Source organism: Dipodomys merriami, unplaced genomic scaffold (assembly GCF_024711535.1).
Source record: "Dipodomys merriami isolate MVZ:Mamm:240054 unplaced genomic scaffold, mDipMer1.0.p SCAF_355, whole genome shotgun sequence".
Lineage (NCBI taxonomy): Eukaryota > Metazoa > Chordata > Mammalia > Rodentia > Heteromyidae > Dipodomys > Dipodomys merriami.
Window position 1 is genome coordinate 28,798 of NW_027205104.1, and position 22,621 is coordinate 51,418.

The 22,621-nt window shown below is 41.0% G+C and overlaps 1 protein-coding gene across 1 annotated transcript in view; it reads right to left on the bottom strand.

Annotated features, from left to right (window-relative positions):
• Nucleotides 1-2,845: 2,845 nt before the first annotated feature.
• Nucleotides 2,846-22,621, bottom strand: part of LOC138804085 (parkin coregulated gene protein-like) — a 214,064-nt gene continuing 194,288 nt past the window's right edge. Inside the window, exons 3-5 of the mRNA XM_069988357.1 lie at nt 21,731-21,902; nt 5,180-5,329; nt 2,846-2,937 (exon numbers count right to left, since the gene is read on the bottom strand). Of these exons, the coding sequence (XP_069844458.1) occupies nt 2,846-2,937; nt 5,180-5,329; nt 21,731-21,902 (414 nt within the window). The remainder of the gene's footprint in view (nt 2,938-5,179; nt 5,330-21,730; nt 21,903-22,621) is intronic.

Sequence of the window (22,621 nt, forward strand, 5' to 3'; positions counted from 1 at the left end):
AGCTATAAGGGCCAAGACTGAAGGAATGGGTCCAGTCACACAGGCCAGGCTAGCACGCGGACCCTACAGAGCACGCACTGACCGACCGGCGGATTCACTATCTCATGGGGACAAGGAGGCGTCATAATGCTTAATTAAGTATAAATTATAGAGATGTTCAGATTAAAATGCCTCTAAACATGTTCTGGAGCTAGGTTGTGCTACTGGGATTTTATTTAGGCTAGCTATATTAGTCCTCATGCAAGAAGTGCTCAAAGAGACTAGAAATATCTCTGACAAGCCAAATCTAACTTTCCAAAATTTGGAGATAGTAGTTCTAATAATTTCTTTAATGAGTTAAGATAATTTAATGCTTTCAAATCTAATAAATAAATGATTTCCAAGCAACTTTGAAGCAAATTTTCAAAATGTACATCATGAGACTCAAATTGTTCAGAATCTCATAGGAAATAAACTTTAATTCCAAATCAAGCTTACATTTCTATGAGAAGTAATCAATTTGAGCTGATTTTAATATCGAAAAACTGAACTTTTTGATCAGGGCTCACAGAAGTGCCTAAGAAGGCTTGAATAGGATTGCCTGAGAATGATTAAGCTCTTAGGAGACATTGTTTAAAAAAGTCAGTATAAAATCATTGTTTCTATTTCATAGGGGCCACTTACATTTCAGGTCAAACACACAGTACAAATATCTTAAAATTGAGCAAACATAGTCTATTCTTTAAATTACATGCATTGATGTTTCTGAATTTGAATTGAATTGAATTGAATGTTTTAAGTCCCTTGAAGCTGGATGTGGTGGCTCATACCAGTAATCCCAGCTCCTCAGGAGATCTAAGGTAGGAGGATGCAGGTCTGAGGCCTACCTAGGGCAAAATTCAAGACCTCTGACAAAAATAACTAAAACAAACAAAGACTAGGGATGTGGCTCAAGTGGTACTAAGCATGAGACCCTGAGGTCAAACCCCAGTGCTGAAAAACCAACAACAACAAAACCAAACCCAAGGCTTTTTCATGATTTTCTTTTAACTAATCCCTAGGGCTACATATCCCAGATTTATATTACACTATCTTAAGTCTTTGGTTTCTACAAGCATGGGGAGAGGATATTTAATACTTTCATTTACTTATTTTTTTCACACACAATGGGAGAAATGTAAGCTATTATCTATCTGGGTTCTGATGCCTGGACATATATTTTTTTGGGCAGGGGACATTTCATGACTACTGCGCAGTTAGAAACACAGGGTCCAAATTAAGGAAATGAGTTTTCTGCACAGTTCTGATCTGCCGGCAGAGCCTGTATTTTGGCTGTAAATGTTTTAATGTCGTTTATGGGCTCATGCTTCTCAATGTAATACATCACATCATTAATTTTGTGGTTTCATTTCTGAAAGCTATAAATGGAACATTCCCATTGTCTTAATTTTCTGTAACCTTTAATAACATTTGTGAAAGAACATGGGAGGGATGAAATGGCTATTGGCTCTATGACAAATATATTCTGGGAATATTTTATAGAAACTGCTATCTCTCTCACACCCCCAGAATAATCACTTGGAGAAGCAGCATGCTTTAGACATCTAAAATTCATTGTTTCAATGCAGAGAATAAGCTCAAACGGAGGAACAGTTGGGTTGGCCAGAATGCACTCTGAGCCTGGTTTCTTCATCTGTCTCAGGAAGGCCTATCTTTCAAAAAAATAAAAACCACAGAAAAAAATGTGGCATTTACCCAAACACTTGTTACACATTTGCACGTAAACACTCTGCCAGGAAAGAGATTTGAAAACCATTTATCCTTGAATGAGTCCTTATTTGAGTGCTCACCTGGCATTTGGCCATTAGAGGCAGACGGAGCCTTCTAAGCTAAGGGATTGATGGACAGCTGGTGAGACCAGGAGGCTGAGCCTCCTCCCCTGGGCACAGAAGGCCCACAGTGATGACGAGTACCCAACGCAGTGTCAAGTTTCCACACAGTACCTACAACTGCCTAGCCATGTTACTGTGTGATCGCTTATATAATATTACTGTATTTTATATAAGATCACATAACTATGTAACACTGAATATGTACATCTTAAATGTGCAATAATAATGATGGCTATTTTATTTAACTCAGAGTAAAGGTCAGGCTCCATATATAATCCCAACCTTTGTGAAAAGTTGTCATTGCGTGACATTATAATTCGGGTATTGTGTCGCTCCCCCAAGAAGTCTTATGTGTGGAAGAGTTGGTTCCAGGGTAATGGCACTATTTGAGGCACTCTGGAAATTGTCTGAGGTGGGGTCATGTTTGCTGTGTATTTGGAGGCAGCATCTTGTCCTGGGTTCCAGTCTTCCTCAACCTCCTCTTCTGCCAGGAAGGAAATTCTGCCTCAGCAGGGACCCAGAATCAACGGAGGACTATGGACTGAATCCTGGACAGCAAAGGATTGTGGACTGAAACCATGGGCCAAAATAAATCCTGTCAGCTTTAGTCGTTTATGTCAAGGAATCTGTCATAACAGCAAAGAATCCTAACACATACATTTGGTGTAGATGAAATTTAAGACCCAAGAAGACCTTACATTTTGTGTGAGGTCACATGACATCTCTTCTGGCTCTAAAATGTTCCTCTTTATGCTATAAGACAGTCTACATCTTGTATTTATCCGAAGATGTTTTAATTAGAGAACAACTAAACCCAGTGGACAATGTTATTTCTCCATAAACCACAAAAGCACTAATTTTCTTACACACCAGAAGACCCTCCTGGGAGGGGCACCTGTTGTACATGTCATATGTACATGTCAGTGTAGATGTGGCATCACCCATGCTCTAAGAACCATGATGTGTTGCTTTTGTCAGGCTGGACCGCTGAAAAGACCGAGGGCCTGGTACTCCTCATAGTGGGCGATTGCTGAAAGATTTGTCCAGTTCCCTGACTGCTGGACCCCTATGGGTCATTTCAGAGAAAGTTCATTTAACATTAAAATAAGACAGTCATTGTAAAAAAGATCAGACACCAGAGCTAAGCCAAATCTTGCACGTTAAGGGGACAGAATGAAGGGCAGGGTCATTAGATTTGAAAGAATATCTCTTTTTTTCTTTTTGTCATTTCTATCTGGTCTCGTTCCCAAAAGGATTTTGTGGTGGGAACTTGAAAGAAATGTATTTGAATCTGAGTTTAACAAGATATTGATTTACATAAAAGACAGGGGGAAAGAGGAAATGAAATAGAGACCTGAAATTGTTACCAAGAATATTGATGTTTAGGTTGAGTTCTACAACTGCATATTTCTAATGTGGTTTTAATTTGTAAATAATTATATATGTTACTGAGGATGTTTGCTTAAATAAAATAATTATGGTTCTGTGAGTGTAGCTGCTAGAATCATGAGACAGGATTTATTAAACTACTATTAAGACTAAGTTATTTTCCTGGTAAAAGTACTTCTTGACCTCGAAATCCTATGATGAACTTCTTCTGGCAGAATTGGACCTAGGACAACTCAATAACTTGGAGAAATTATTTGAGTTCTCACAGCCAGAGTGTTACAGGTTTGTAATAGGACCCTCTGAAAATACAGCACACTGTACCATGGCGTTTTAGTGACAGGTGTCTGAGATAAGGAAAAAGGAGGCTGGAGTTAATATTTCCCCTCATGTGTCAGGAAAAATAGTTCAAACATAGAATTCCTGATGAATGTGTTAAGAACAGTTCCTAAAGAATTAGCTGTGTTTGGGATCAGTGGAAGATTGCAACATCAACCCCAAATTTCTCAGTGATCAACACTCAACAAGGACACATTGATTTAAACATAGTGAATGCACTCAGGGTTCCTTTTATGAACCGTAACTCTATACATGTATAGTTGCACAGGTGTTCAATCCTGCTATCTGGTAAAATATGAATTATAAATGCAGAATATTTATATAAATATTTCATATAGAATACAAATGCTATCTATAAAGTATTAAGTTTTGACAATTACAGATTCAAATTAAAAAAAAGACTCAAATGATTGAAAATCAATTTTTAGTTTCCTAAAAGTATCTCTGCCATTTGCTTCAGTGACCCCATGAAGAGTAGTTCTTCCATAGTCAAGTCCTTACAAGCCTTCCTAACCTTCACGCCTCTGCTTGGAGTCCTTTCTACTGAGTACATATGATAGTAAGCATATAATTAGGTACCACAGTGAAAGAGCTTCTGAGAATTCGACAACACAATTGCTAGCATTACATCTGAAGCAGACTTAATAGCAATTTAGTCATAATAGTGATTGTAAACAACAGGTTTGTCTGTGCAGGGACCGTGCCACATTCTCTGCTTTGTGTTTGATTCTTTCCTCTCATATGTACAACAAGCAGATCATGCAGCAAAAAGCCCACACAGTGTTCCACTAAATTACCAACTTGCTTACAAGCCTGTCAGAAATGAGCTTCAATTGTTGACTTAGCCCATGGACGTGAGATATATGGAACTTGGAAGTTAGCAACCATGAATGAAACTATATTCAGACAGTTTAGAGGAAAACATCATGGCAACAAACAGAACATGCCCATGGCTGCAAGTTACGAGGGCAAACAGACTCATCTGAGCTGGTCTTGTTTTCCAAAGCTTATAGAGTAACATTTCCCAAAGATAAATTTACCAGCGTATATATTTTACTCAGTACTTACCAACCATAAGTAACTACAAATTATTAATGACCAACTATTCAATAATTTGTAACTATCAAATTAAAAGAATTATTTCTTTTGTCAGAAATGGGAGAGCAGGTATTAAAATGATCACCTCCATCTACAAGATTTCAATAGTGCCTAGTGCCTTATTAGTTTTTTAAAAAGTCAACCCACATTTCTGAAAGGTAGCATTACTATGAAGAAAAGGGACAAACTCAAAACCTATATCCAAAGACCACCGACAGAAAACACCTCTGCAGTTTAGTTACTGGAAGCCTGCAGAAGTGCTTCAGTGCTCTGCAGTGGTTTGGAGGCTGAGTGTGTGAGGAGCAATGCACGAGGTTGGTGGTATGCTGTTTCCCTGGGAGCCACGGGAGAAGGTTGGTTCAGATCTTCGGGTGGACTGGGGTTTGCGCACAGTGGTAAGTCCTGACTGTGTTGTTCATGAACGCTAACTCAAACCACTCCCTCATTTTAGAACCTAAAAGGCATGCGGCCCTGAGATGACTCACCATTCATGTTCTTAAAGATGTTCAGGATGGGGAGGATTTGCCGGTAGTAGGGCACCAACGCCTCGCCCACCATCTCAGCCGACACGATCAGGTGCTGGAGGACTTTGAGCGTGACGCAGATGACCTGTCGATTTCGGAGGTTCAAGGCATCTGGATGGTGGGAAAACAAACAAGCAGAAAGCACTAAGCGAGAGTGGTTGCACGGGTGCTCTGTGACGGTGGGAAAACAAACAAGCAGAAAGCACTAAGCAAGAGTGGTTGCACGGGTGCTCTGTGGCTGCGGCCCTGGGCCATACCTTTCAGCCCCAGAACCATCAGCGGCATGCTATGCCAGTACTCATTACTGCCCAGCTTAAAGTCATTCCTCACCAAACTTCAGCTTGCCTTCCCTCCAGAGAAGGGGCTGATGGTGTGAGCGGGAACAGAAGGTTAAGAACCATTGGTGTACCTGGGTTTAGAGGATGCAGAGGCCATTGGCAGTAGACACATTTTTTAGGTAATCACCTCTTTCTGCTGAACGTCCATGCTATTCTTTCTTTAAATTACTCATTTACTTTATTGTTATTATAGAAGGTACAGAGGGATTACAAATACATGAATCAGGTAATGAGCACATTTCCTTTCATACGGTGTCTTCTGTTCCCTCCCCCTCTCCCAGTCCCTCCCTCACATCTCCACCCACGAGTTGCGTAGTTCACTTTAATCAGTGTCCAGTGAGCTCCACTGCTGTACTTTTTCACCCTTTTCTCTTCAAGCTCTGTACCCTCCTCCCACAACCCTTCTGAAGACACACACTTGAATACCTCCTACATAAGGTAAAGAAGACAACATCATCAAAATATGAAAACTTTAAAAAAAGGAGAAGTCTCTCTTGTTTTGATATATTAGAGTTTCTTTCAATAAGTATGTTATTCAATATTTATATTAGTATCTTTCAATATGTATATTATTCATTCAATATATATATTGTGCCTTTGTACTTCTCTCATAATAGTATCCTCTTTTGGTCTCACTGTATGTGAGTATCTAGAATCCTGTATAATTTGTCATATCCCAGTGTGTTTTAGATCAACCTAATTTCTACCTATCAGCTAGAATATGTGTTGTGTATCTCTCTGAGCTTGGCTTACCTCATGTAACATGATTTGTTCTAGTTCCACCCATTTCCCTGCCAATGACATTATTTTATTCTTTCTAATGGTGGTGTAAAATTCCATTGTGTATAGATTCCACATTTTTGGATCCACTCATCTATTGTAGGGCATCTGGTCTGTTTCCATAACTTGGCTATTGTGAACAATACAGCAATGAACATGGGTGTGCAGATGTCCTTATCATATCCATATCATGTTCAGAGTAGATGTGTAGGAGTGGTAGGGCTGGGTCATAGGGCAGATCTATGTTTAGTTTCTTAAGTAACCTCCAGACTGCTGTCCAGAGCAGTTGTAATAGTTTACATTTGCACCAACAGTACAGTAGGGTTCCTTTTTCTCCACATTCCTGCCAGCATGTGTTGAATTCCCAATGCGGTGGCTAATTTAACTGGGGTGAGATGGAATCTCAGATTTATTTTGATTTGCATTTCCTTTACGGCCAGATATCAATCCAAGCTCTTCTTAAAGCCATTATCAGAGAACAAAATGTAATTTTGGAAAGGCAGGCTGGGCTAGATGGCTGTGTGAAGAATCTACAGGCGGGTTCACAATACCATGAATATTCTTGGTAGACCGTAAACAGATCATAGACTGTATCTCAATTCTTAAAAAGGTAAGAGGAAAACCAAATCTTTTAAGTATTCAGTTAGAAAGAATTAACAATAACTATGAGGGACTAGGGAAATACAATTTTAAAGAGCAGCTCTGAGTGCCAAGCAGCGAACTGTATATCAGAGAAAGAACAAGGCACGAATTGCCAGGTAACCGGGGAGGCGCTCCTCTGCAGGCGTGCTTCAGTGGGAATGCAGGGGGTGAGGAATTAGCATCTGACTCCGGCTTGTGAACTTTCCTGGCACCCATTCTACTTCTTAGTGAAAAAGAGTGACATGCTCTTAAATCCTGTCACTTATGGAGGGAAAATGGCAACCAGACTATCAGAAGAGATCATGCTTTGGTGAACACAACCGGAAGAAACTTTTGGCATCGCAGTTCCAGCTCATATTCGTGAAAGTTCTGGTCTTTCCTCTCAGCTTCAAATTCAGTGTGGACTAAAGATATATTTCCCTCAGTGAGCTTTCCCTTTATTTTATGTTTCTTGAATTTATTAATGATACAACCTAGCTGGTTCCCAAGTCGTTTAAAGCCAGCCAGTCATTTCTCACTCCCCAAGTTGCAAAATCATCTGTCTTTCTTTTCATTATGGGCGTTCCTCCTCCTCCTCCTCCTCCTCCTCCTCCTCCTCCTCCTCCTCCTCCTCCTCTTCTGTCTTCTCCTCCTCTTCTTCCTCCTCCTCCTCCTCAGGTCCTCCATCATCCACTTTTATCTCTGGTCTAGGCCTCCATTCTCTCCTGGTCTGGCTCTCCATCTTCACCTCCATTCTCCTAGTCCCAGCTTCTCATCCTCCCCTCCTTTCCTCTAGTCTGGGCCTCTGTCCTCATGATCACTCCTCTTTGTCCTAGCCCTTGAGACTCTTAAGACCGGAGCACGTGCGTGCGGCTAGGCTAGCACACGTCTCTTCTTCCTGACATCCCCCTGCCCTCAGCCTGGCTTCCTGCTGCGAGAGCTAGGCAAGCCTCTCACCACTGTTCCCAGAGCTCAGAGTCTGACCTCTCCATTTCCTACAGAGTAAAGGACAACTAGCCAGACATAGAGCACACAATTAGGGTAAGCTAAAATAGAAGTAAATCCTTAGCTCAAAGTCTAAGAGTATAAATAATCACTTAGCAGTTTCACAGGTATTTCCTGTGCAATCACATGAAAGTTTAGAAAATTAAATGCATTAAAAACAACCACAAAGAAAAACCTCTTGTGTCCATGTCTTGGAGTTCATTTGGCTTAGTGTCATCTTGTATGAACATACTTTTGTTTCTTTTGTGTGTTCTTCCCCCTGTGGTATATCCCTGTTGTCTCTGTATTTGATTTTGGTACCCTGGTACTGTGTGGTATATGTTTATTTGAATTAGGGAAGGGAAGGGAAGCAACAGAATGGTGAGACAAAGAAGCAGGGCAACAGTGATAAACACAAGACAATATGTTGGAAATGATCTGTACAACTTGGGGATGGGGAGGAATGGGGGGAGGGAAAGCACAAAAAAAATGAGGGAAGGGGTAACAAGTTTGACAAGAAATCTACTTATTAACTTACTTATGTAACTGTAACCCCTCTGTATATCACCTTGACAATAAAAAATAAATAAATGAAAAACTGAAAAGGAAAAAAAATTAAGTGCAGTCAACTCTACCAGCAGTGAAGCTGGGATCTGGGTATGAAACCCCTCAGCCACTACGACTTCTGGCCCAGTTAAGACCAGCTTCTCATTCCATTTGAAAGGAAACACACGTGTAAGTAGAGGCACTTAGGTTTTACCCAGGGAGCCCACCTAAATATAACTGCAGAACTTGGTAACTCAGAAGCTCCTATTACAGCGTTTAAACATTTTGCAGGCCGTATTGTGTCTTCTGAAAAACAACTAAAGATAGAATGCTGTATGAGAGTCTAAAAGCCGCAGCAAGGAGACGATGAAGTGTGGGGCATGGGGCATGGGTCGAGGTGAGAGGCGCAAGGACCCCCTGTGTGGCAGTCAGTGTGGGGCTCCTTTTCCATCCCACCGCTCTCCCTTTCCAGAATCCACTGGTTACCAAACGGCCTTGCAGCCCAGCTCAGGTTCCCAGATGAGGTGGGGGAGTGTGCAGGAAGGCTGCCCCGAGGCCTCAGGTCTGTGGGCGCTGTTTTTAAGCCTCCCAGAGAAGCCCAACAGGTTTAGGAGGTCTCTGGAGGGCACAGGTGGTGTGGCAGCACGTAACACATGTGTTGAGTGCGTAAAGTAGCTCAAGACTTAACTGAGCGCTTTACACATTTCAGTTTACTAATAATGCTCTTCCATCCAACATTTATGGAGAATGAATTGCTGCTCCAGGGATGGGAATGAACAAGACAGATGCGGGACCACCTCTTAGGGTTTATAGAATAGCATGGAAGATGGTAACTAAGGAAACACTGTATGTTCCCCTAAGAAGAGCAGGACATTGAAGCCACTGTCACAGCAGTGCCTAGCCTGCTGTGGGTTGTGGGAGCCTCGCGGGGAGGAAGCCGGATGGACAGATGCTGTTAGGTGGAGAGGTTCTAAGAGAAGGGACAGTATGCTAGGAGTGGGCCCCCTAAGAGAAGGGAGTCATTTATCTTCCTAACAAGGGGTATGTTACAGTTTGCATTGATGAGACTCCATTGAGACACTTGGAATCACAGCCCCGATAGGAAAGAAAGACCCTAAGTAGTACTGTCATCGTCAATACATCACCAGGCACTGTCCACACACAGGGATCAAAGCAGGAATGAGAGATTCTGACTTTTGCATGGTAAGAGTGTGGATAAGTAAGGTGTATTTATCAGGAGATGAAGACCATAGTACTTTTTCCTTGTCATCTCATCTTATTGAAGTCACACAGGATCAGATTGTGGGGGTCTGGGGTTTCTGCCTGATGCTCTTTCCCTCCTCGCTTCTTAAAAAAGGACTCACAACAGCACTTAGCTAAGAGTTTTAGGAACTGTGTAATGAGGGATGATGGGAGGTGGAAACAGCAGGTGGAGATGCTGACGCCGGCCTCCTGTCTAAACAAGAGTGCGGTTGGGTGTGCAGGGCTCCAATTTCCTGTGCAGGGTGTGTATCGGGAAAGGTTTCTGGGCGTGATCAAGTCGCCAGCACAGGGCTCCGAGAGTTCTCTGAGGAGGCTTAATGACTTTGAACACCGACTTATCAGGCTCTTCCTTTAGAGTGAGCATCCTAAATATGATGATAAAACAGCCTAGACTGTGCCTATCTAAATTAACACTGTAGTTCTGATATACAGAATATAGTGATTAAGAAATAACCCTGGTATACATTTATGAACAATTATTTTTGTTAGGCTTAAGCCATATATATAGCTATTTAATCATGGGGGTACGTTGGTGAGCTCTCTCAATATGGATAGATATTAAATTAATTAATATGGTCATGACACATCCTAATGAAGTATTATTGGGGTGACAATAACCAAAAATTAAATTTTCCTCTTATTGGCAGCTGAAACGGAATGCTATGAGCTCCTGAATGACCAGGTGCTAGCTGTGACATTTCCACAGTGGCTAGGAGATAAATCTGAGTGTGTGAAAACTCTTAAATGTCATCAGGAGGAGTGTGTGTGTGTACACGCATTTGCACATTTATGCATGCATATAGGCAAACACACACTGGGTTACTACTGGGGCTTGAACTCAGGACCTTATGTTTGTACATAGTTTTTTTTTCTCAAGGCTGGTGCTCTATCACTTGAGCCACAACTACAATTCTGGTCTTTTGCTAGTTAGTTTACTGGAAATAAGAGACTCTTGGGTTTGTCTGCTTGGCTTGGCTTCAAACAGCAATTCTCAGATCTCAGCCTCCTGAGTAGCAAGGATTACAGGGGTGAGTCACCAGGTGACTCTTTCATCCTTCCTTCCTTCCTTCCTTCCTTCCTTCCTTCCTTCCTTCCTTCCTTCCTTCCTTCCTTCTTTCCTTTTTGTTATTTTACTGTGTATCTCCACATGTTTCTATATTTTCTTCCAAATTCCTGGAGAACTTAGATATAACATTAAGTTGGAAGTCTTTTTGTTCTTATTGTCCCAATGGAATTAAAGAAAGATTTTTTTGAGAAAAAAAGTTATTTTCCTTTTAAAAAGTATGTTAACAGATATAAAGAGAATATGATTCTGTAGGATGAAAGAAGAGAAGGTGTTTATTCTTGTGTTGATGGGCTTGAAAGCTATTGTCAAGAAGTAAGTAAAGACTTTGAACTCAAGATTTAAGGTTTGCAAAGGCTCTGAACACAAGGACTCCACTGACTTCCTGAAACCTTTCTATTCAGAAAGCTGGGTTTCTATTGTGCAGCTTGCTGCCTTCAAGTATAATCAACAAGACAGAGCTTACAGATAGAGAAATTGCTGAAGAATAAAGAAAAAATAATTTGATGTCAAAGTGATAAAATTTATTCATCTTAAACAGCTTAAACTACATGTACAGATTTCTTGGGTCTAAAATCCATTATTTCTATGACATTTTGCAAAGTGAGAACATTTTCTACCATTAGAGATGGTTTGCTACTAGGGAGTTAGAAAACACAGAAATATTTTCACTAGTTTCTCTCTTAAAACCAGAATACCAAACAAAATGAAAAGCAAATAAGAAATTCAGTAACATATTTTTGACACTTTCTGTAAACATTAATATCCTTAATATAAAAATAGCTGTCATTATCTAGTAAAAGAATGAATCTTCTCATTAAAAATGGGCTAAAGATAGAAGTAGATTTTGTACAAGCCAATGAACAAATGTTCTAGATTGTTCAGACTCATTAGTAATTAGTATGTACTGTAAATATTTTATAATATATATAAATTATATATTTTATAAAATATATTATATTTTTAAATATATAAAATAGAGTAGCAAAACATTGAAAATTTAACACTCAGAAAAGGAACAGGTTTGGGGGAAAAAGTACCTTCACAGATGCATATTATAAATCCTTCCAATTTTTCTATAAGGCAAACTTAGCAAGACTATGCCTGAAAGCCAAACAGATCTGTATAATGCTTCTAATACTTATTCTAGCAGTCTTGAGGGGCTTGAATATAGAGTGCATAGGTTGAATGTAGAGTGCATGGAGGTATATGAAATAAGCAGCATTATTTGTAATTAGAAGCTACCTAAATGTTCTAGTAATAATATTTTGCTTTAGTAAAATGCAAAATATCTGTACAGTGGAAAATTATACAACAATTAGTTATCTACTAGGAAAAAACGCAAGGAAATGTTCATGAAGTATACATGAATAGATTCTGTAGCACATTTGCATGATGGCCCTATACTTAGCTGCCAACCTCAGGGAGTGGCTTTCCCATACTACGGTGGCAGGATTTAGTTTCTTTACATCCGAGACAGTGCTTGCCAACAAATTCTATGGACTCTTCCTGCAACTGTGCAGAATCATTTTAACCTGCTGTCTAAAGTTCTCCATCCTTAGCAGACTAATACAATTTGCCTCCAATTAAAAATTAGATATCAACATGAGAGGCTGTGTTTTAATATATATTATCATCTCTCTCTCTCTTTCTACATATATATATATATATATATATATATATATATATATATATATGCCTCAAGTAGCTGGGATTAGAAGCATGAGGCACTGTGCTCAAAAATTTGTTTTTTGAGAAAAATTGTACAAGATAGAAATTTTTTTACGTGTAACAGAAAAGCCATGTGGGACTTGAGCAATCTTTCTTGAGGGATTTTTACTATTGATAGAATCTGATTTGCTATTTATTTTTGTATTTGAGCAGACTTGAAATGTACTGGTGTTAGTTATGATAAATATAACAAATGTAACTTGTTAATTATATCAAAATTTAAAAATTTTAGAATTAACATTATTCTTAATATTCTCTGAGAAATTTTCAATGTGAGACCCTTTGTGACATTTCCTACCCTTCTTTCATTCCCCAAATCAGTTATTTCTTCCTTTCCTCACTTTTATTTTGAATTTGTCAAATACATATTAATTTTATTAGTAATTTTAGGAATCAATCATTTAGTTAGTTGTTATTCCAATTAAATATTTTTTATTTTATGATTTTTAACCTAATACATTTGGTTTTCTTGAGGTGTTCTATAACTAACAAATATGGACATGTTGTTGGTTATATTTTTTTCCTTATTGAAACATCTAGTACTATATGTATACATATAAATATATATACAAATATGAACATATATGTGTATATATTTTCTCAAAATAATAACAATTATATATATATATATAGTCAGTAGTGGCACCTGGGCACTGTCCCTCAGCTCTTCAGTTCAAGGCAAGCACTCTACCACTTGAGCCACACACCACTTCTGTTTTTCTGGTGGTTAACTGGAGATAAGAGTCTCACAGACTTTCTTGCCAGGGGTGGCTTTGAACCGTGATCCTCAGGTCTGAGCCTCCTGAGTAGCTAGGGTTACAGGCATGAGCTACCAGCGCCCTTCAAGCAATAATATTTTTTGAGACAGGATCTTATAGTCCAGGCTGAATGCTGGGATTAGAGGAATGTGCCACTATACCTGACTTCTCTAATGAATGTTTTTAATATATCACATAGAGGCAATATTTTAATGTAGTCTCCGTAATACCCTTATGATTTTTTGTTTTTAATGCACAATTGTTTTGTGATATTTTTGCTGTTATGCAGTTAATAAACTTTCTAATTTAATTAAGGTTTCTTATTTGGCTCAGGGCTATTTATTCTAATAGGTAGAAATATTTTGGTTATTGCTTTAATAGTTGATTTCTAACAGAAATTGCATTTGATCTGTTAATGTGTTTTTATGGTTCTCAGACTTTTTTTATTCTACTTTATATGTTATATATATAGTTTATTTTTATAGGCCTGTCCTCTGGCTTGGTTAATTTCATAAGTGCTCTGTGTGATTGCGCACTGCTGGCCTTTGGGAAAGAGGAGAAGCAGCAGGTTACACCCTGACATGGTTCAGGTTCTGACCCCAGAGTCTGGACATGGCCCTTAAACCTCATTTCCCTCAATTGTGTCACTGAAGGGGTGGGAACTAGGGTCCCTGCTTTGCAAGGTTGTTGAAGACTGATGGAGAGTTCTAGAAAACCCTTAGCCCACTGAAAGCTTTCAGACTGAAGCAGTGGTGGTGTTTTGGTTTTTGTTCCAGTGGGAACTTTTACATAATCTTTTCAGTCACTGACCTGCCTATCAGGAAAAAGTAATTTGCAAATCGTATCTGCATAGCAGCAAATTTGGCACAATAAAACCACCTTACATTTATCACATCTACAACATCACTTCTGTTCATCCACCACGGAAGGGTGATGATACTGAGTGAGCATTTCTGAGAACCCAAGGAAGCCTGTGTATTTCAAGAACGCATCATTACGCAGGCAGGCTATATTCTTTCTCTTAAAGCAATGTATAGAAACTAAATAACAATGAAAACTAAATCTCACAATACGTAATTTTTTGGTGTAGTACTCTGCCTGTCTACCTGTCTGTATCTCCTGGGCCTGCACAAGCCGGGCCAGGGGTCTACCCCTGCGCTGCCCTGAGGCCCCAGCAGTGCGTATGCAACCCAAGGATCTCAAGAGCAGAACAAACAACATACAGAAAATAGAGAAGTCTATCGCATCAAAAATCATAATTAAATAAAACAGAAAATGAGAAAGATTTAATAAAAATGGACCATACAAAAACCCGTGACTGGCCATGACAAAGTATAAATGTATATTATATATTATATATATTATCCACTCTTTATAGATGAGGCTGTGATGTCCAAGAGAATAAAGTAACTCTGTGTCAGGTCATATGGCAAAAACATGGTGCAGCCAGGGTTCCAAGCTGGGCATCTGATTCCACTTTATGTGTGTGGTCTTCGGTCTCTCTGTCTCTGTTTATCTCTCTATGTCTTTCTCTGTCTGTCTTTCTCTCTCTGTCTCCATCTCTGTCTGTCTTTCCATTCTGGGGCTTGAACTCAGGGCCTTGCTCAGCTTGCTTAATCAAGGTGAGTGCTCTACCACTTAAGCCATGACTTCAGTCAGGCATTTTTGCTAGTTAAATGGAAATACTGCCTTAGGGACTTTTCTGCCCAGTCTGGCTTTGAACTGTGATCCTCCACAACTCAGCCTCTTGAGCAGTTCCTATGCTCCTATGCTCTTAACTAGTATGTTATTTTATTTAATTAATAAAGAATAGAGAAAAAATTTAAATGAACGAGAAAAGGATATAAGGGAGAAAGCCAAAATTAAAGAAAAAATATCTTTCAAAAACAAACAAAAGCCCTGGAAATCTATAATAAATATTCATAGAGAGAAGAGAATAAACATATCCTAGTCATAAAAAAACAAATACAAATTAAGAGGGACCCTCAGAAGACAGACAAGTTATAATAAAACTAAAATACTCAATTAAAGTTTTAGAAGATCAAGTCCAGGCAATAGGACCAAGAAACAGAAGTGGAAAATAAGAACAAAAAGATAACTTAGAGTTGTCCCTTGAGGTACAATATATCACAAACAAATTACAGAAGAGAAGAGAAAACAGACAGAAGTCTTTAGAGAAATAATAGATGAAAAGTATCTAGTTCTAAAAGACATGTGCCTCTTACTTAAAATTTCCCATAAAAATTAAGGGATAAAACCAATCATATCAAGATATCCCAACAAAAAACTGCATACCATCTTTGATAAGGATCTAAACCATTTTCAGAAATTGAGAGACAGACCACAGGTAAATGACTCAAATTCAAGCTTCATCAAGATTTTCAAAACATCAGAGATAACAGAGATAACAGATAACACAGGAGACAACAGAGATACAACTTCTACATTCTAACTAAAAGTGATTTTCTTTTCAGATTATCTTGTGCTGTTCTTTCCTATATTTCTTTTCTGAAGTTCAAATATTTTGTCTTTTCCCCCATCATTTAAAAATACCAATTACATTTCCACACATATTGATACCAGTTGCTTCAGCACCATCTCCCTTTCCTCTCCTCAAACCAGCCTCAAGCTTCCTTGTTCCATTTTCACTCACATACATGAAGTACGTTGACTGTAACTGCCTCCTTCTCCATCTTCATTCACCCACCCATTCCTGTGAGTACCTACCACATCTCCACTTCCTAATATTCTTTTTTGTTGAAGTGCAAGTTAATTGTCCAAGGAGTTTTGTTTTAACCACATAAACTCATATACATATACTTTAGTCATATTGTCCATACACACACATATGATCTGGTATGTATAAGATCAGTTTTCAATGTAGCCAAATGAAAGATCAAGTTTGATGGAGAATGTAAGGATAATGAAGCATACCTTTCACATATTTTAGGGAATTACTGTAAGACATGCGCTATGAAAGTGATGAGGAAGATGAGATGGGTGGCTAGGAAGATGTTGTCTGTTACACAGGAGCACCAGGGCATGTCGGGCCATGGAAAGGCCGGTCTAGGCGGGAAGACCCACCATCTCCAGGAAGGGAAATCACTTTGGTTGGCTGTCTGGTGCTGTGAACTTCTGGAAAATACTGGGGTTTTTTTAATACATCTTCAAATATTTGGGAAAAAAGCTATGAAGTACATAAAACGCAAGCAAGTAAGATGAAAGACAGTAGTGATGCCATGGGAAATAAGCTGTATAAGAAGCGTGGCTCTTGTAGACAGACTTCTAGTGAATAACATTTATGTGATCACAGTGGCATGATAGCAGCCTTTTGATTTAATGGAAAACATCATGTGGCTCATACTAAAAAGGTGTAGGTGTGTGTGTGTGTGTGTGTGTGTGTGTGTGTGTGTGTGTGTGTGTGTGTGTGTGTGTGTGTGTGTGTGTGTGTGTGTGTGTGTGTGTGTGTAGGCAGGACAAGGCTTGCTTGTATTGTTACCATACAATGAGGTGAATTGCTACCAGTACAATGTAGCGAAGCACCACCAAACTCAGCCTCTTAAAGGAAGACTGTGTGTGTGTGTGTGTGTGTGTGTGTGTGTGTGTGTGTGTGTGTGTGTGTGCATGTGTGTGTGCGTGCATTGACAAAAAACGAGAAAGTCTATTCTTCCTACAGAGATAGAAAATATCAGTGTCTGTAGATGATTATTTTTTAAATGTGATGCCTTGGTTTTTAGTACACAGAGGGTCATGATGATTAAGTTATTTGTGAATATTTTTATCCGTATAAATCCTCTTCATTTACTTGAGATCTCTTTACATTAAATTCTACTTTACTAAAAACAAAATAACTACTCCTGCCTTTAAACAATTTATCCCAATATAACTTTTATTTTTTTAAATACTTAAGTAATATTTTGTTTAATGAATAGGAGTTTAAATTGGGTTTATATTTTGCTGCTTAAGAACCAATATGAAAGTTAATTTTCATAAGTTGATACAGTTGACTTCACATCCTTCATCTCAATTTGTGCTTCGGGTTCTTAGCTCCTTGCTGTCTATGTAATTTCTGTCCATTTAACAGAGATTTTTATAACTATTTTTAATCTTCTCCATTCACTTTGAAGGTTTGGAACCCAGCTTTTCTGGACTTCATTATCACAAAATTATTGTGATATTTCATAGCTTCTTTCCTTCCTAACTTCCCTCCTTTCCTTCCTTCCTTCCTTCCTTCCTTCCTTCCTTCCTTCCTTCCTTTTCTTCCTTCCTTTTCACCCTTCCTTCCACTTCCTTCCTCCCCTCCTTCCTTCACTCATTTCCTTCCTTCCTTCCTTCCTTCTTCCCTTCCTTCCTTCTTTTCTTCCTTCCTTCCATCCTCCCTCTCTCCCTCCCTCCCTCCCTCCCTTCCTTCCTTCCTTCCTTCCTTTCCCTTTTTTCAGTGCTACTGGGGCTTGATTTCAGGGCCTCACACTTGCTAGGCAAGCTCTCCACTACTTGAACCACAGCCTCAGTCAAACACAGTTTTGAAACTCTTCCATCAACTATTTAGACTTAGATCCAGGCTGTGTGACCTCCACCCACACTTCCTAAGCTGCGAGGTCTTCATTGGGGCAGATCTTCACCAAGCTGTGTGAAGGGCAGGCAGCTGCTGTGCACTGACACCACACAATTCTGACTCGAGTGCCTGGAGTGAAATAGTGCTGACAGCTGAACAGTGCCCCAGGCTGGAATGTGCTCCTGCATCATTTTTTTTCCTCCGGGCAGATGTTTGAAGGACTTTATATTAGTTTGATTGGTTTTCGTTTTGGGGGCAACTGTGTGTTGATATGGCCCCTTTGCACTGGTTTTCTTCCAACTGCAGTGGGACTTCTGGGCCTGCACAGCAAGTGTCCTTCTTCCTGTCCAGGGAGGTCTTCCCTTCACCTCTGCTACTGGCTGTCCCTGTTGTCCTGACCTCCTGGAACTTCCCCCCGGAACTCATTGCTGCTGCCCCCATTTGGATCCTGGCTCCTCCATTTCTTCTCCTTTCTTACCTTCTCCTTTTCTACTTGTCTCTTTGGAGAGAGTCTATACTTACGCCTACCCTACTGAGTTGATGCCAATGATTCTGTTCTCCTCTGTGGAGACCTCAGCGCTATTCTGGTCCTCTTAGCTTGCACTATCCTATTCAAGACTGGCTCATGTGCATAAGTCCACTTTCCCTTTAAGGAACCTGGGCTTCTGTGTCAGATTTCACATCTTCCTGAGTTCTCAGGATGTCAAATAAAATCCTCCAAGTTTTTATGTTTGACTTGGTTTCTTTACTAAATATTGTTGAGATAGCCTCTTCTGTGATTGTAAAATCCTTCCTTCCTTGTGTGGAGTGATTGTTGTTGTTATTATTACTATTCCAAGCGGCTCTACAGGGCCACGGTGTTGTTCTTGCTTGTGAGGAAGAAGTCACAGGTTGCGGCTCTTAGTTCTTCACTGTCCTCTCAGCCACAATTTGAGTCATCTTCCACATTCACTTGACATGGATGCTGGACATTGTTTCCCAACATTGATCTCATTTTTTCCCTGACCAGACAGAGTAAATATAAATCTAAAATCCTGGGTCATTCTTCCCCAGAATGTTGCTCTCAGAATTCAGGCTCGTTGAGTAGCCAAGTTCATTCCTGTAGTACATGGGAGGTGGAAGGGCAGAGGAGGGTGCAGAAGTAGCACATGCTATTAGGCCATTAAAAATCCTGAGGTCTCTCTCTTTTCTTCTTTTTCACGCAGGGTCTCAGTGTGTCATCCAGGCTGGTCTTAAACTCATGAGCTCACGTGATCCATCTGTCTCAGCCTCTGGAGTAGCTGGGACTATAGGTGTACACTTGTCACCCTGTGGACCTGGAGTCTTGCATGATGGAGCAGCAGGGAATAGACAGTTGCATTTTTTGCTCTTCATTTTTGAAACATTTGAGCTACCAAACATGTCCTTTTTTCACTCCAGGGTTATTCTGTTACCGTCCGTTGGCATCAGTTCCAGGTGGCCTGGCTCTCTCCTCCCCTCGAGCTGATCTACTTTATGCTGTCTTTGCAGAAATGAATTAGAACTGCTAGCTGGTGCTGGGGAGGTTAATTTTTGCCCCTGGATAAAGTAAATAGTATTCTGATAATATCTTTTGAAAATCTGGTCCACGCAGCTGAAAGATGTACATCAACTTACTTCTAAATCAGTTAGTCATGCTCATTTCTACCTGTGAGATTTAGTTTGTGCACACAACATTTCTCAGAGCATACTGGAGCTACACGGTCTTACATAGTAACCAGCATTTCTTCCCTAGAGAAGTTTGGCTTTTAGTGACAGACAGATTAAGAAGAGAGACACAGATTAGTGTCAGGATCAGTGTACAGGAAAGAACAGGCAGCCAAAGCAAGGAGATCCAACCGAGATGAATTGTCCTGAGTGCTGGAACCGGAAATGACCAGATTTATATGTAGTTAATTTGCCCTGACAAATCAGGTTTACTGAGTTCTTAATAATGTTTTCTCTCATCAGCACACGACTGCTAGCATGTGTGTGCTGTCAATTTTCTCCTTATAACACATCATTTTTCTCATAACTCATTCATGTGATTTCAAAATACAGACTGAACGAAATTCAAAGTCATTTCGCCTTGGCTTGTCACTTGCTAACTTAATATGTTTTAATTCTAAAAACTATAATCTAAATATTTGCAGCTTCTTTCTCTTTCCGTCTGTGTCTTCACTGGGGATCTGTGGGGGGTCTTGTGGAAAGCAGACAAGCCTAGCGCGACGTGTTTATTTTAGAGAAGGTCAGGCTGCTGTTGGTATTCTGGTGGGCACAGAGGAAAAGGACAGGCAGTTCCTGGGGAGAACATTCTGGCCCTTTTCTGTTTATCAATGCAGTGTGCACTTCATCTTTTAGAAAGGTACTGTTGCCACTGGAGTTTAGCTTCTCCAGAGGAGAAAGCACATTTGAAAAAGTCTTTATGTGCTCGGGTGCTCCATCTCCTTCTTGAGGCCTCTTTGAAGCCACCCTCAGCTCGGCCCAGCTGGTGCCTGAGGCGGCTAGCTGCTGGTCAGATGCTTCCCGTTAGGAGAGCACGCTTCTCGGGCCCCATACTTTTCAAATCAGGTGGCTCTGGGTTTGGTGTGCTGCTCCCTGTCTCGGTGGGAAAGAAAAACCATGGAAGTTACTCCTGTGAGGAGGTCTTCAAGGTAGGAGAGCTAGTTTCCAAGTCGCCAAAGCAGCAGGGAGAATAGAGGCTGAATGCTGCTTAATCCAAACCATTATTAGTATCCTGATAATGTTCTCCTCGACTCAGTTAAAGCATGGCATGATGAAACAAGCCAGACCCCGGGAAAGGACCCAATCCTGAACTCACGTCTTCTCATTTTGGTCAGACCAGGTGAACAGAAACATACCTGAGATGGGGGGGGCAGGGTGGGGGTGGCGGGGAACTCCCCCGATCCTGGATTCCTAGGGAGGTGAGTGGCCACTTGCCAATCCTGGGGTTTGGATGAGGCAGATTGGGAGAGGAAGATTCAAGGCTTGGGCATTCTTTAGAAGCCATGGAGTAAAAAGGCCCAGAGCAGGAGGTGGAAATGCTGGGCAGGCTGGAGAAAAGGTGGAGACTTTGTGCCCAGAGAGTTCAGAGACATAGACTCTGCTTTTAATCATCAGTGACCACAAAAAGCACAGCTCCCATTCTGCGGGACACACTAGAGGTGCTGGGACAAGCAGCAGCAGCAGCATGGAGGTGGGTGAAGGAACTGGGCTGGCCTGTGGACTGAGGTCAAACAGCGAGGGGCCAGGCCCTCCCGGGGCAGCCTTGACCATGGCAGTAAGATGGATGCCAGTCACCCAGGCTTGGCTGGAGCCCAGAGGCTCACAGGGCACCTCAGAAAGGCTGGCGAAGGGGCTTCTTGACACAGCTAAGGCCCTGGTGCCTGGCACTTTGTGTGGGAGGTAGTGGATGCTCGGGTCACAGCAGTCAGGGGCCACTTTACTCTAGAGATTGTCACCACAACAACCTATCGCAAATGAACAATTCCCTTTCCTTACAAATTCATCTTTTCTCCAGTCCACATGCCTTTCCTGACAATTGTGACTCCTACTACCTAAAAGCCAGTCAATTTCTACTGTCATATAAAGCTAGGGATGCCATTTAGAGCTCACTCGGGAGTCAGAGGCAGTGTACACACAAGGTCACGTACCATGCACGTTTTAAATCAGCACGGCCTTCCTGCAATGTAGCTCACTTATGGGATGGGACCTTTTTCCGAGATTTGGGTTGTCTGCTTTCATAAGGCAATTTATAAAAATTCCCACAAAGCCTGGGGATGGCCCCAGTCTGTTGTGTTTTATTGCTTAATTAACAAGTTGTCAAAACGCGGCACGGCGCACACGGAGTGACGCTTTTTTCACCTGTTCACTTACTTTTTATCGGGATAATGAGCTGTGGAATGACAGGTAGAATCTTGCTCCCCCCGTGTTCCAGCATGTCGTGGATTCCTTGCCGAGCAAAAAACTCGTAGGGAAATGTCATTTCACAAAGCCCATCAAAAAACAGAGGCAGATAATGGTGGTAATCCAGCTTCTCAATTTCTACCTGGAAGTGGAGAGAGAAGAAATGCAATGTGAAAATAACCGGCATTGCCCACCATAGGGAACAGCTGTGCATCACAGGTGGGAAAAGAGGCTAAGGCACCCAGACACCTGCACCTCATTAGGCCTTTCAGTGTCTTAGTGTGGAGGGTGAAATGGTGGCCCTTTAGATCTTCATCATTTGACTCTAACGCACAGAGACTCTACTTTGGGAGCATATTGATATATTTCTTTTTAGTGTTAGGTACCCATGTGATCTTGGAAAGGAGTCAAGAAGTCCAAAGTCAGTTTGCTGAGAAACATACACGCCAGAGTGGAGTGACAAGGCTGAGGATGTGGACGCCAGTGTCAGCCAGCATGAGCCACACAACGTACCCTAGTGGAAGGGAAATGTGCAGTGGGATAGGGCTGTGAGGGTCATACAGGACTCCCTGGGTGGGGATGACACGGGTGGTGCTGGGGCCATCAAGGAAAAAAAGGGGGGAGACAAAAAGCGGGCTGAACCTGATGGGCCCCTCATACCGGATCTCTCCTGGACTACTTCTAGTAGAGCAAAGATCTGCCTTGCTCTCCCCACAGCCCTCACCTCTGGTGCCTCAGGACCATCCAACGCACCAGGGGACCGGACCACATCAGAGCTGAGAACATAGATGGTGGGTCTGAACTCCTACACTTGCCTGGGTGGCCCCTGGTTTGAGATCTGCTCTGCCCCCCTCCGGCAGG